General features: G+C 25.5%; 2 protein-coding genes across 2 annotated transcripts; both read right to left on the bottom strand.

Annotated features, from left to right (window-relative positions):
* Window positions 1-1,110: 1,110 nt before the first annotated feature.
* On the bottom strand, window positions 1,111-6,405 carry LOC137835777 (cyanogenic beta-glucosidase-like). The gene is made up of 13 exons (XM_068644432.1): window positions 6,199-6,405; window positions 6,047-6,116; window positions 5,879-5,937; window positions 4,959-5,034; window positions 4,783-4,860; window positions 4,595-4,682; window positions 2,659-2,914; window positions 2,417-2,532; window positions 2,070-2,281; window positions 1,944-1,975; window positions 1,750-1,852; window positions 1,484-1,592; window positions 1,111-1,407 (listed from the first exon to the last, which is right to left on the bottom strand). Exons 1-13 carry the CDS (start codon window positions 6,361-6,363, stop codon window positions 1,236-1,238), a joined length of 1,536 nt encoding a protein of 511 aa, XP_068500533.1. The 5' UTR covers window positions 6,364-6,405; the 3' UTR covers window positions 1,111-1,235.
* A 3,334-nt stretch (window positions 6,406-9,739) lies between these two features.
* LOC137835778 (beta-glucosidase 12-like) lies at window positions 9,740-13,192 on the bottom strand. Its single transcript, XM_068644433.1, has 13 exons — window positions 13,002-13,192; window positions 12,851-12,920; window positions 12,687-12,745; window positions 12,508-12,583; window positions 12,329-12,406; window positions 12,129-12,216; window positions 11,278-11,533; window positions 11,037-11,152; window positions 10,690-10,901; window positions 10,560-10,591; window positions 10,369-10,471; window positions 10,113-10,221; window positions 9,740-10,035 (listed from the first exon to the last, which is right to left on the bottom strand). The coding sequence occupies exons 1-13, from the start codon at window positions 13,164-13,166 to the stop codon at window positions 9,864-9,866; spliced, it is 1,536 nt and encodes a 511-aa protein (XP_068500534.1). The 5' UTR covers window positions 13,167-13,192; the 3' UTR covers window positions 9,740-9,863.
* Window positions 13,193-13,842: the final 650 nt, after the last annotated feature.

Here is a 13,842-nt window from a genome sequence, read left to right on the forward strand (position 1 = left end):
GAATAAAATAAATTCTAAAATATATTAAATAACATTTAAAATGTGATGATAATCTTTTATTTTATCATCAAGTTACAACCTAATTTTTTTCTCAACTACTAAAACTCCTAAATTACGTACAAATACAAAGAATAAAACTTAACTAACTATCTATATAGGAATCTCTCTATCAAACTTAAGCATTCCTAAGGAAAAAAATAGTAAAAGGAAAATTTAGAAGTCTTTTTAACTAACTTTGAAAATAAAAAACACCCAAGAAAAACCTTAATTTGTTTTATTCTAGTTATATAAATTATTATGCAAAATATAAATGATTTTATTTTAAAAAAATCATCTTTAAGTTGTCACTTTTAATTATGATTAAAATAACTATTAAAGTTGTCAGTTTGCAACGGAAGTTGTGTGAAATTTGTATTAACATTTTAGATTTTGTAAGAAAATTTGCAACCAATTTTTAAATAATTATTTTAAGAAAACAAAAAATGTAGCAATGGGAATTGTGACCACATTTTCGGTTGTAACAGTTAACTTGCGAGAATCACTAAATAATAACGATTCTAAAATTGATCGCTAATTAAATCAATGATAAAGTTTTTAGTGATGGACTTTTCATTTGGTTATTAATCAATATAGCTATCGAAATAATTTGAATAGTGACCAATTTTTGGAGTTGTTAAAAACTATGTACTTTGGGGTGTTACATTGTTTGAGTGTTTTTTGAAAAAATTATGTTGTGATGTCTAAGTGGTTGAGATAGTATTAAGATCAGTTTGATAATTTGATGTATTGTTCATTTTGAAACTTATAATTTCTTTACAACTTTATCCTTAAAAATTGGTGGGCAAAGGTTGAAATATGTATTTAAATTGTCATTAACATTGATTCTTGAACTATATAAGACTATATTAGACATACTAAAACACTATGTAATAAATCTTTCTTAGATTTTAGTAAGATGATATGCGATTTCTTGTTTAACCTTTTTTATTTCTATATTAAAATAAATGCATATATATGTAATTTAATTAAAATATAGGTGAAAAATGACAGTATAAACAATAAAATTGTAATTAATATTCATTTATCATGCGTAAAGAGAAGAAAAGGAAAAACATTAAATAAACTTCATTGAATTAATAAAAAAAACAAACAAATCCACACACTTTATTGAATATTATTAAATAAGTTGCATTACATTAAATAGACTTTATAAAGTCTAATAGTAGATCTCAATTCTAATATTTTTGAAGAAAAGTTTTGAACCATTTTGCAGATTGTTTGGCATGTCGCTGCAAACCATGTTTATAATCTACATAATTTAGTCCAAATCGCACATTATAACCATCTTTCCATTCAAAATTGTCCAACAATGACCATGCAAAATATCCCTTTACTCGTACGCCATCCCTTATCAAGTAATAAAAAAAACTATGTTAGATTTTTAAAAAATATAAATAGTAGTATGTGAAAAATAATGTATTACCTTATTGCTGAGAGTAGATAATAAAGATGACGATAAAAATAATCAATTCTATAAGTATCTTGAAGCATTTCTTTAACAGATAGTGTTGGATCATTGAAATCACCCATTCCTACATATAAAAGTAACATACATTAATATATTAGAAGAAAAAACTATATATAGATACAAAATTATATTAAAAAAACTCTATATATTTGATAATTTGGTTTTAGTATTTACTTGAATATACATTTAAAGATAATAAAAATGAAATTTGATATAATTACCATTTTCTGTTATGTAGATCAAAGGACTATTGTATTTTTTATTGATATAAAGCAATAGTTGTCTAATTCCTTTGGGGTAGATATATAACCAATCTGCACCATACTGCATGTAAAAATTACAAAATAAGTTATAGAAAAATAAATAAAATAATAAGGATATATGTATCTACAATTTGACATGACCAAATACATACCCGTGGACCTATGAAAACCCCATTGCGAGCAGCTGGCCAACAAAACAAAAGCAAAATGTGATTTTCACAAATTCAACATTTATAATTTAAATAATCAAATAATTCATAGATAAAAGGTTTTCTCACGTAATTGATGGACATTGGCATCTGTGGTATAACTTGGTTTGTTGTTTTTGGATGTATTGGCAGCATAGTAAGAGGTGTAATAATTTAGTCCAAGAAAATCAAATGAACCAGCAAGAAGTTTTGATTCTTCATTAGAGAACTTTGGCAATCGTTTACCAACTAAGGAACACATGCTCGATGGATACTTTCCTGATATCAATGGTTCCATGTACCTATAATTATTATTACGTGTGAAAATATCAAATTTAAGAGTGGTTGAAAACAAAAGACAAAAAAACAACTACATATATTCTTTTCAATAATGTGTGTTCTTATTACGGTGTTCTCGTGTATATTTAAGCACGTACCATCCAAACATGAAGTCAAGTGCTCGTTCAGAAGCATCTTTATCTGCTTGGCTATTTGAATATGGTTCAAACCAATGAGTAATAAGTGTTATGCCAATGATTCCTTTCTGAGAATTCTGCATAAAGTGTTATGGATGTTAAATAAGTAAAAGAGTTATACTAGAGTACTTGAACCCTCACAATAATGTGAAAATCTAATAAAATGTGGAAGAATTAAAACTTCTCATGAAAGCTAAAAAAACCTTAAACTTTTTTTTGTACACATCAACCGCAACTGCATGAGCAAGTAGTAGATAATGTGTAGCTACGTAAGGTTCTGTTCCTGAGTCACCACCAAGACAAGTTGAATCTATCCATTTAGAGCATCGACCTGGTACAAAACTTCCAACTGCATAACCATTATTACTATAGGACCATGGCTCATTTAGAGTAATCCAATATTTCACCCGGTCTCCAAAATTTTCAAAACAAACTTCGGCGTAGTCCTGAAAATCACCTCTGGAAATCAAGAATACAACAAAATCATTATTTTAAATTGATAATTAGTAAAAAAAAATAGCATATTAAAAAGAATTATCTCCTTTTGATGCATAATGTATCATCTTATATATCATTATTTGTATCCATGAAGTTGAACTATTTAAAAAATTGTTTTGTAGCATAATAGCAAGTGTTCCTTAACCATATTTTGAAATTTCACATAACTATGATAAAGCTTTGTACATGATTCAAACTTTCTTAACATTCTGGCTCTTATTTTGTTGATTTCTTATGAAATTGAATCAATATTTATTTGTTTTACATTAAAAGAATTCGGTATAAGTGAAACTTTTCGTTGATAATTAATAATATTCTTATTTATTATTAATGTTATTATTATTATTGTAATTGTTATAATGTCATTAATATTAATTTATTTGTTTATAATTACGGTTATTATTATTATTAATAATAATGTTATTATTATTACCTTAATGTTATTATTATAATTATAATAATATGAAAGATGAAATTTTTATCGAAAGATATTTTTGTATTCTTTTACTGACAGATGTTATCAACAAATATTCACATATATTATCAACATATTGTTTCACAAGAAAATCATGAAATAGAAACTAATTTTTAGAGACCAAAATAATTAGTTACAATAGAAACTAAAATAGAAACAATTTTAGAAACTAAAAAAAATTAGTTTTTAAATTAGTTTCAATTATTTCTTATTATTGTTAAATAGTTTTTAAATTGGTATCTAATTAGCAACTAAAGTTAAAACTACTAATTATTTAATTTTTAAATTTGATAAAAAAATCTTGGTTACTAATTAGATACCAATTTAGAAACTATTTAACAATAATAGAAAATAATAGAAACTAATTTAAAAACCAAATTTTTTTTTAGTTTCTAAAATGATCTCTAATTTAATTACTATTGCAACTAATTATTTTGGTTTCTACAAATTGATTTTTATTTCATGATTTTTTTTAAGTGTTTCGCGTTTTACTGACTGATAAATTCTATCAATGTCCATCGATAAATACAAATGGATATTGATTTGCACTAAAAAAAAATTAGTTTTACTATATCCTTTGGTAATTACTGTCGACAAAATCCAGCAATAATTTCATCCGTCTGTAAAATACGTTGATAATAAAAGTATTATCAGTACACCAATTTGTCGATATTTTCATCGATAATTTTTTTTTAGTGATTTAGTCAATAATATGATTTTAAATATTACTTCATTTCTTATAATTACACATATTAGTCTAATTTTGTTTTTTATGCCATTTTAACAAAAAAATATATATAATGTGAACTTAAGAAAATATCTAATTTATCATTCTGAGGATGTGTTTCACCGGTGGGTTGATGTAATTGGGGATTCTGTATCTTGTCGTGATATGTGATCTTGGGTAATGTTGTGTAAGGTCTAGTAGATCTTTAGCTAGTTGGTGCAAGAATTTTTTTTTTTTTTATGTAAGGGTTAGGATACCCTGAAGTACCTCATTTTATTTTATTTATTTTTTGTTGATAAAAAAAATCTAATTTATCATGTCATGTGTTTATCTAACTTAGTTGTCTCATATCATCTTAAAAAATTAATACCTATTTATAACATATATTTGTAATTATGTTATTACTAATTTTGAATAGTAAATATGTTTGGCATCTTACACAATGCGAGGACTTAGGAAACCTCTATATTCTTCTTCCAAAGCTTGGGGAAGATCCCAATGAAAAAGTGTGACATATGGTTGTAGACCTGCAACATTAAAATTTTATACATAATTATTGTCACTTGTGTTAAAATTTATTTTGAAATGTAAACTTTCATTAAGAAAAAAAAAGATTAAAATATTGACCATTGGCAAGCAAATTATTAATGAGGTTGTTGTAATAATTGATTCCTTCATGGTTTATCCCTCCACTCCGCTTTCCATCTATTCATAATTTAAACAAAAAAATTAAAATCATTAACATGAATGATCCAACTACGATAATTACTAAATTAATCATTGTTCATCAACTTTTATCTCACTTGGTAGGATTCTAGACCAAGAGATGGAGAATCTGTATGCATCCAAATTCATATTTTTCATAATCTGAACATCTTCCTATTATATAAATTGAAAACAACATTAAAAAAAATAATTAATTACATTGATGGAGATAGATATTCGTTTCATCATTTAACATAGGATTTTTGATCATGATGGGGTTATTTTTTTTGTTTTATACCAAAATGGCGTTTGTTTAAAAAAATTTACAAATTTAGACACGTCGTGCCAATTCGGCACGACTTCATATGCACAAATCGTCTCAATTAGACACAACTTCTGCCCTGTCATACTGAAGTCGTGTCAACTTGGCACGACTTTTGTCTTGTCATACTGAAGTCGTGCCAACTTGGCATGACTTCTGTCCTGTCATACTGAAGTCGTGTCAAACTTGACACGACTTCTGCCACGTCATACATTTTTTTATCTATGTATTTATTCATTCATAACACTCTTTGAACATTCATTTTCTTTATCTATGTATTTATTCATTCAATTCAAACATGATCCATACACCATTATCCAACTTTTTGTTTCTTAAAACTAACACTCTTAGAAAATTATGTATCAAATTAATTTTTAGCATTACATAACTTACTACCCAATATATAAACAATAAAATTAAAAAAAAACAAAATTATGACGTGACAGAAGTCGTGCCAAGTTGGCACGACTACAGTATGACATGACAGAAGTTGTGTCAAGTTGGCACGACTTCAGTATGACATGACATAGTCGTGTCTAATTAGGACGATTTGTGCATATGAAGTCGTGCCGAATTCCATAAATTTGTAATTTTTTTTAAACAACCCCATTTTGGTAAAAAGCAAAAAAAAATAACCCCATAATAATCAAAAACCCCTTTAACATATGTTGTTATCACTAAGAATTTGGAGTTTACCTTATAGCGATGATATTGGTCAACTGCTACATCTCCATTACTTCTATCGTTTATCCTCTCTGCAAGTTTTTACACATTACAATCATATATTATGAACTATTTTAAAGTTTAAAAAGTATAACATAGTTTATATTATATTATGAGAGATTGAAACCCAACAAACAAAACCTGGATGCTTATGGGTGTATTCATCCCATACACTTGGTTTTCTTCCACCTTCATTTGCCGCACCTTCATACTATACGTACATATGTGATGAAGAAACATAAGAAAATGGTGAAATATGAAGGGTTTTGCGAAGAGAATAAGAAAATATTTACCTGGTAAGCCGCAGATGCAGTTCCAAAGACAAAACCTGTGGGAAAACTGCTACGATTAAGAGAAACAACTTCAACAACAGATGATTGTTGTTGTGCAAAACTAATCGATGAAAATGTGGTAAAGAGAACGAAGAACACCAAGAAAAGAAACCCGTTATTTGCCATCTTCAGTGATGAATACTGTTTCTGCTTAATGCATGATGTTAGGTCTAAGCGTCCCTTTTTTATAGTGCTAAAAAACTTTATGTACTACAATAATTATATATCATAATAATGTTTTAACAGACAGTGGCGAATGGGAGTGGATAAGAATGAGGTATCTTTTTATTTTTTGATTTTGTCTTTGTCCATTGTATGATTGAAGATATATGTAAAAAAAATTATATTAAATCAAATTTCTTCTTTAATTTAAATATTTACTATAATTTATTTTGATTTTATTTAATTTTCAATAGATAATATTTAATTTAGCTCAATTTATAAAAAAATTATTCAAAGTTTATCATCTAAAAGACTCTCATATTTAAAAAATTATTAATGTCTAGATATTATTTTTAAAAATATAAAAAAAAACACAAGTTAAATAAAAATAAATAAATAAAATCATACTACAATAATGATTTCTGTTGAAAAAAAGTATGAAAACACTGAAATCTTTATAAATGCAATAATTTCTTTTTATAATTAGTCTCGTCATTTCGTTGCGAGAAATCGAGATACTATAAATGAGATAGGTAAATAAAAGGAAATTAAGTGCGACACTCTGTCTGATAAGACACAATGGCAAATTCTCAATACAAAATTATAATTTTTTTGTCATTTTCTGAAGAAAAAAAAATGTCCCTTAGTTAATTTTATAGAAAAAAATGCTTTGACACCATTATTCTGATTTGGCATTCTTTTAACAACTGTAAATAATAACAATATACCGTTTTTTTTACAGTATTAACAAACAATAAATCGTTTGACTATACATTGGATTGGTGTGATTTGAGCTACTACAAGAAAATTAAAAAATAAAAATTAATTTTTAATGATAAAAAATAATTAGTTATTAATGATTAAATTAAAAACAATTTTAAAAACTAAAAAATTTTAGTTTCTAAATTAGTTTTTATTATTGTTTAATGATTTCTAAATTGTTATCTAATTAGCAACAAAGTTTTTTGCTATCAAATTTAGAAATTATTTAATTTGTAGTTAAAACCTTGGTTGCTAATTAGATATCAATTTAGAAATCATTTAACAATAATAAAAACTAATTTAAAATTTTTTTTTTTTCTAAAATGGTTTCTAATTTAGTTACTATAGCAATTAATTATTTTTTGTCTCTATAATTGGTTTCTATTTCATGTTTTTCTTGGAGTGAAATGATATAGAGAAAGAGTCCAATAAGAAGATATTTAAACATAGAGAAAGTGAATGAAAAATAAAGATAAACAAATAAATTTTAAAAAATAATTTAATTGATATGATAAAATAGATAATATTATAAATTTATATATTTTAAAATTATTAAAATTGAATTATCATTAACTTAAAAATATTTAAATAAGTACAACTCATTTCAAATTAAACTTTTGTCTAGTTATAAATTGGGTATTAACATATTCGATTATTTGATATAAATTTGAGTTGAAATAGATTTTAAATAAAAATAAAGAATGATTATTATAAAATCTTAATAAAAGGTTATCATTGCAAGAAAAAACATGAAATTGAAACTAATTTTAGAGACAAAAAATAATTAGTTGTTATAGTAACTAAATTAGATATCATTTTAGAAACTAAAAAAAAATTAGTTTCTAAATTAGTTTATATTATTGTTAAATAGTTTCTAAATTAGTATCTAATTAGTTAACAAGGTTTTAACTACTAATTATTTAGTTTCTAAATTTAATAGTAAAAATATTGGTGGCTAATTAGATACCAATTTAGAAATCATTTAACAATAATAAAAATTAATTTAGAAACCAAAAATTTTTTAGTCTATAATATAGTTTCTAATTTAATCACTATAGCAACTAATTATTTTTTATCTCTAAAAATTGGTTTTTATTTCATGATTTTCTTGTAGACTATGTTTTAGAATAAAAAAATATTTTCACATAATTTAAATTATTTTTTATTTTTTATTTAATATATTTTAATTACTAATTGTATTACAATGTAAGAATATATATATATATATATATATAGTGTGTGTTATGTGAATCAATATTAATCATAATTACTAGCTCAGTTTGGTTAAATTCTTATTGATAAAAAATGAAATGATTTAATTGAAATATTAAGATGTTCCAACTGTTATATAAAAAGTGATATTTAAAGTAAATATATATTGTTTGTGGTCTTCCTTTGTATGAGTAGCAACATGTGACCTGCTATCTCATATCACTGCTACCTCCATCTCCCAAAGATAAAAACACACACCTCCATCTACTCCTATTATGTCATTCCATTCCCCTCTCTACTCCTCAACTAAGTGTGTTTAGATCGAGTATCGAGTTGTATATCTCATATAGAAAAAAAAAATAAAAAAAATGATATATTTTATTAATAAAAAATTGTTGTTCACCTACATTATCACTGTAAGAAAAATATGATATAGAAATCAATTTTAGAAACAAAAATAATTAGTTATTATAGTAACTAAATTAGAGATCATTTTAAAAACTAAAAAAAAAATTGTTTCTAAATTAGTTTCTATTATTGTTAAGACATTCTTTTGAATTTTATATTGTAAATATTTGTATTTGTATAAGTCTTAATTATGTATTAACAATCTCTTAAAAAACTCTAAATTTGCATAGAAATATGTAGAATCTGTTTGGTAATAGTTAGATATATTTTTAGGTGTTACAAGTTAATAAGTTAATAGTTAATTCATCCTTTTGTTTTATTTATACTTGTTTCTATGTTGAATTGAATAGTTAATTCAACTTTTTTTTTTTGTATTTTATAATCTGCACTATGATTATATTTCAATATTAGAACATATGATTCTACTAAAGCTACAAAAAGGCTTGTAGACTTACATTACGTCATTTTATATTATTTTCCTTTTATTTTATTTTTTTATCAGTATTAAATAATTAATAAATATAAATCATTTTAGGGATGATCTAACCTTTATACAAACTATATAAATTGGATTTTCTCTTCCTCTTTCCTTAAAGAAACACTTAGTTACGTCATTTTATATTATTTTCCTTTTTGTTATGTATATAGTTGGTTATGTAATATAAATATTAATTAAATATGAGCATAAGATAATAATATGTAGTTTGTGTGTTTTATTATACCAAAAACTATATACTTTTTGGGTGTTAGATTGTTTTAGTTTCGTTTAGAAAAAGCATGTAATAATTTTTTTCACTTTAATAAAATATTTATGCGATTTTCTGTTTTACCTTTTTCACTTCTACATTAAAATAAATGCATGTATATAATCAATTTAAAAATTGGTGAAAAATAAGAGTATAACATCATACTTAAAAAAGGAAAGAGGAAATAATAAATAAGCTTCAATAAATTAATTAAAAAAATAACAAACACACACTTTATTGAATATTATTAAATAAGTTGTGTTACATCAAACAAACTTTATAAAGTCTAATACAAGAGTGTGTGGTAGACGATATGAAGCTAGTATCCCTTTAAGTCTAACGCTTTTTAAGGAAAGCTTTGAACCATTTTGCAGATTGTTTGGCATGTCGCTGCAAACCATGATTATAATCCACATAATTTAGTCCAAATCGCACACTATAACCATCTTTCCATTCAAAATTGTCCAACAATGACCATGCAAAATATCCCTTTACTCGTACGCCATCCCTTATAAAGTCAGAAAATAAAATTATGTTAGACTTTTAAAAAATATAAATATTAATATGTGAAAAATAATGTATTACCTCATTGCTGAGAGTAAATAATAAAGATGACGATAAAAATAATCAATTCTATAAGTATCTTGAAGCATTTCATTAACGGATAGTGTTGGATCATTGAAATCACCCATTCCTACAAATAAAAGTAACATGTTAGAGGAAAAAGTTATATATAGATACAAAATTATATTAAAAAATTCTATATTTTTAATAATTTAGTTTTAGTATTTACTTAAAAATATATTTTGAAGATAATAAAAATGAATTTTGAAATAATTACCATTTTCTGTTATGTAGATGAAAGGACTATTATACGTGATTTTGGTATAAAGCAATAGTTCTCTAATTCCTTTGGGGTAGATATATAACCAATCTGCACCATACTGCATGTACAATTACAAATTAATTTATAGAAAAATCAATAAAATAATAAGGATATATATGTACAATTTGACATGATCAAATACATACTCGTGGACCAATGGAAACCCCATTGCGAGCAGCTGGCCAACAAAACAAAAGCAAAATGTGATTATCACAAATTCAACATTTATAACTTAATTAAGTAATTAAATAATTAATATATAAAAGGTTTTCTCACTTAATTGTTTAACATTTGCATCTGTAGTATAACTTGGTTTGTAGTTTTGGGATGCATTGGCAGCATAGTAAGTGGTGTAATAGTTTAGTCCAAGAAAATCAAATGAACCAGCAAGAAGTTTCGATTCTTCATTAGAGAACTTTGGCAATCGTTTACCGACTAGAGAAATCATGCTCTGTGGATACTTTCCTGATCTCAATGGTTCCATGTACCTATAATTATTATTACATGTGAAAATATCAATTTTTAGAGTGGTTGAAAATAAAAGACATAAAATCAACTACATATATTCTTTTCAATAATGTGTGTTCTCATGATGTTCTTCTCATGTAGATTTAAGCACTTACCATCCAAACATGAAGTCAAGTGCTCGTTTAGAAGCATCTTTATCTGCTTGGCTATTTGAAAATGGTTCAAACCAATGAGAAATAAGTGTTATGCCAATGATTCCTTTCTGAGTATTCTGCATAAAGTGTTCTAGATGTTAAATAATTAAAAGAGTTATACTAGAGTACTTGAACCCTCAAATAATGTCAAAATCTAATAAAATGTGGAAGAATTAAAATTTCTCATGAAAGCTAAAAACACCTTAAACTTTTTCTTGTACACATCAACAGCGGCTGCATGAGAAAGTAGTAGATTATGTGTAACTATGTAAGGTTCTGTTCCCGAGTCACCACCAAGACAAGTTGAATCTACCCATTTAGAGCATCGACCTGGCACAAAACTCCCAACTGCATAACCATTATTACTGTAGGACCATGGCTCATTCAGAGTAATCCAATGTTTCACCCTGTCTCCAAATTTTTCGAAACAAACTTCTGCATAATCTCGAAAATCACCTCTGAAAATCAAGAATACAACAAAATCATTATTTTAAATTGATAATTAGTAAAAAAAAATAGCATATTAAAAAGAATTATCTTCCTTAATATGTATCTACTAAAGTGTATCATCTTATATCATTCAAGAGTTTTGTATATAGGAAATTCAACTATTTAAAAAATTGTTTTATAGCATAAAAGCAAATCTTCCTTTACCATATTTTGATATTCCACATAACTTTGATAAAGCATTGTGCATGGTTCAAACTCTCTTAACATTCTCACGTTTATTTGGTTGATTTCCTATAAAATTGAATCAATATTTATTTATTTTACATCAAAAGAATTTAGTCAATAATATAATTTTAAGTAAACTTCATTTCTTTTAAGTACACGTGTTTATCTAATTTTGTTTTCTTTTCATTTTAACATAAAAAAAAATACTAATGCCAACTTAAGAAAATATCTAATAATTTAGTTGAACCATATCATGTATTTATCTAATTTAGTTGTCTCATGTAATGTCATCTTAAAAAATTAATAACTATGTATGGCATATATTTGTAATTATGTTACTACTTATTTTGAATAGAAAATGTATATTTGGTATCTTACGCAACGCGAGGACTTAGGAAACCTTTGTATTCTTCTTCCAAAACTTGAGGAAGATCCCAGTGAAAAAGTGTGACATATGGTTGTAGACCTGCAAGATTAAAATTATATATATATATATATATATATATATATATTTATGGTCACTTACTTGAAAATTTATTTTGAAATGTAAAGAAAAAATAAGAGATTAAAATGGCGACCGTTGGCAAGCAAATTATCGATGAGGTTGTTGTAATAGTTGATTCCTTCTTGGTTTATACCTCCACTTCGTTTTCCATCTATTCATAATTTTAAAAAAGATTGAAATAATTAGCATGAAAGATCCAACTACAATAACCACACAAAAAAAACAATAGTTATTCATCAACTTTTATCGTACTTGGTAGGATTCTAGACCATGAGATGGAAAACCTATATGCATCAAGATTCATATCCTTCATTATCTGAATATCATCCTGTTATATAAATGGAAAACAATAAAAAAATTACATTAAAGGAGAGAGATAAGTGATTTTTTGATTGAATCTATGTTTTTATCACTGAGAATTCTGAGTTTACCTTGTAGCGATTATATTGATCAACAGCTACATCTCCATTACTTCTATTGTTTATCCTCTCTGCAAGTTAATAAACATTATAATGAGACTATTGTCAACTACTTTTAAGTTAAAAAGTGTATACGAATATGATATTATGAGAGATTGAAACACAACAAACAAAACCTGGATGTTTGTGGGTGTATTCATCCCACACACTCGGTTTTCTTCCACCTTCGTTTGCTGCACCTTCGTACTATACGTACATATGATAAAGAAACATAAGAAAATGGAGAAATGTGAAGGATTTTACAAGGAGAATAAGAAAAAAATTTACTTGATAAGACGCAGATGCAGTTCCAAAAACAAAACTTGTGGGAAAACTGCTACGATTGAGAGAATGAACTTCAACAACAGATGACTCTTGTTGTGCAACACTAATCAATGAAAATGTGTTAACAAGAGCCAAGAACACCAAGAGCATAAACCCTTTACGTGCCATATTCAGTGATGAATACTGTTTCTGCTTAATGCATAATGTTTCCCTAAGCGTCCCCTTTTATAGTGCTCAAAAACTCTTAGTTCCTGCTATAAATGTATATCATAATAATTGTTTTAAAGTGGTGGATGAGAGTAGATAAGAATGAGGTATTTTGAATAAAATAATGTTTACAATAAAATTATTTATCAGTGTTCTATATCTACATGTGCATCTTCTTCTAATTGTCTTTATTCTATTGCCATTCTTGTTAGTTTTTCTCTTTTAAGTTATACTATATTCTTCTTCCTCGTAATTACATGGATGAGTGTTTATGCATAATGGATTCACAAAATTAATCTATTTATATTAAATAAAAACTTCTACTTCGATTTAAACATTTAATATAACTAATTTCAATTTTTATTTTAGCTTTCAACTAAAACAAAAATCAATTTAACCGAGAAAAAAATATTTAAAATTTTTCGTCTAAGAAATCTAATTACATTTTTAAGAAACACCTGAATATTATCTTTAAAAATGTAAAAAACACGAATTTATAATTATAGAATTTAATTTATAAATTTAAATTAAAAACTGAAATGACTAAATATGTAGAAAAAATTATTTGATATAAACACGTAAAGAAAAGAAAAATAAAGTGTATGCATACGTAAAAATGTTACTTTAGGAGAGAGAG

This window comes from Phaseolus vulgaris, chromosome 5 (assembly GCF_000499845.2).
Source record: "Phaseolus vulgaris cultivar G19833 chromosome 5, P. vulgaris v2.0, whole genome shotgun sequence".
Classification (NCBI taxonomy): domain Eukaryota; kingdom Viridiplantae; phylum Streptophyta; class Magnoliopsida; order Fabales; family Fabaceae; genus Phaseolus; species Phaseolus vulgaris.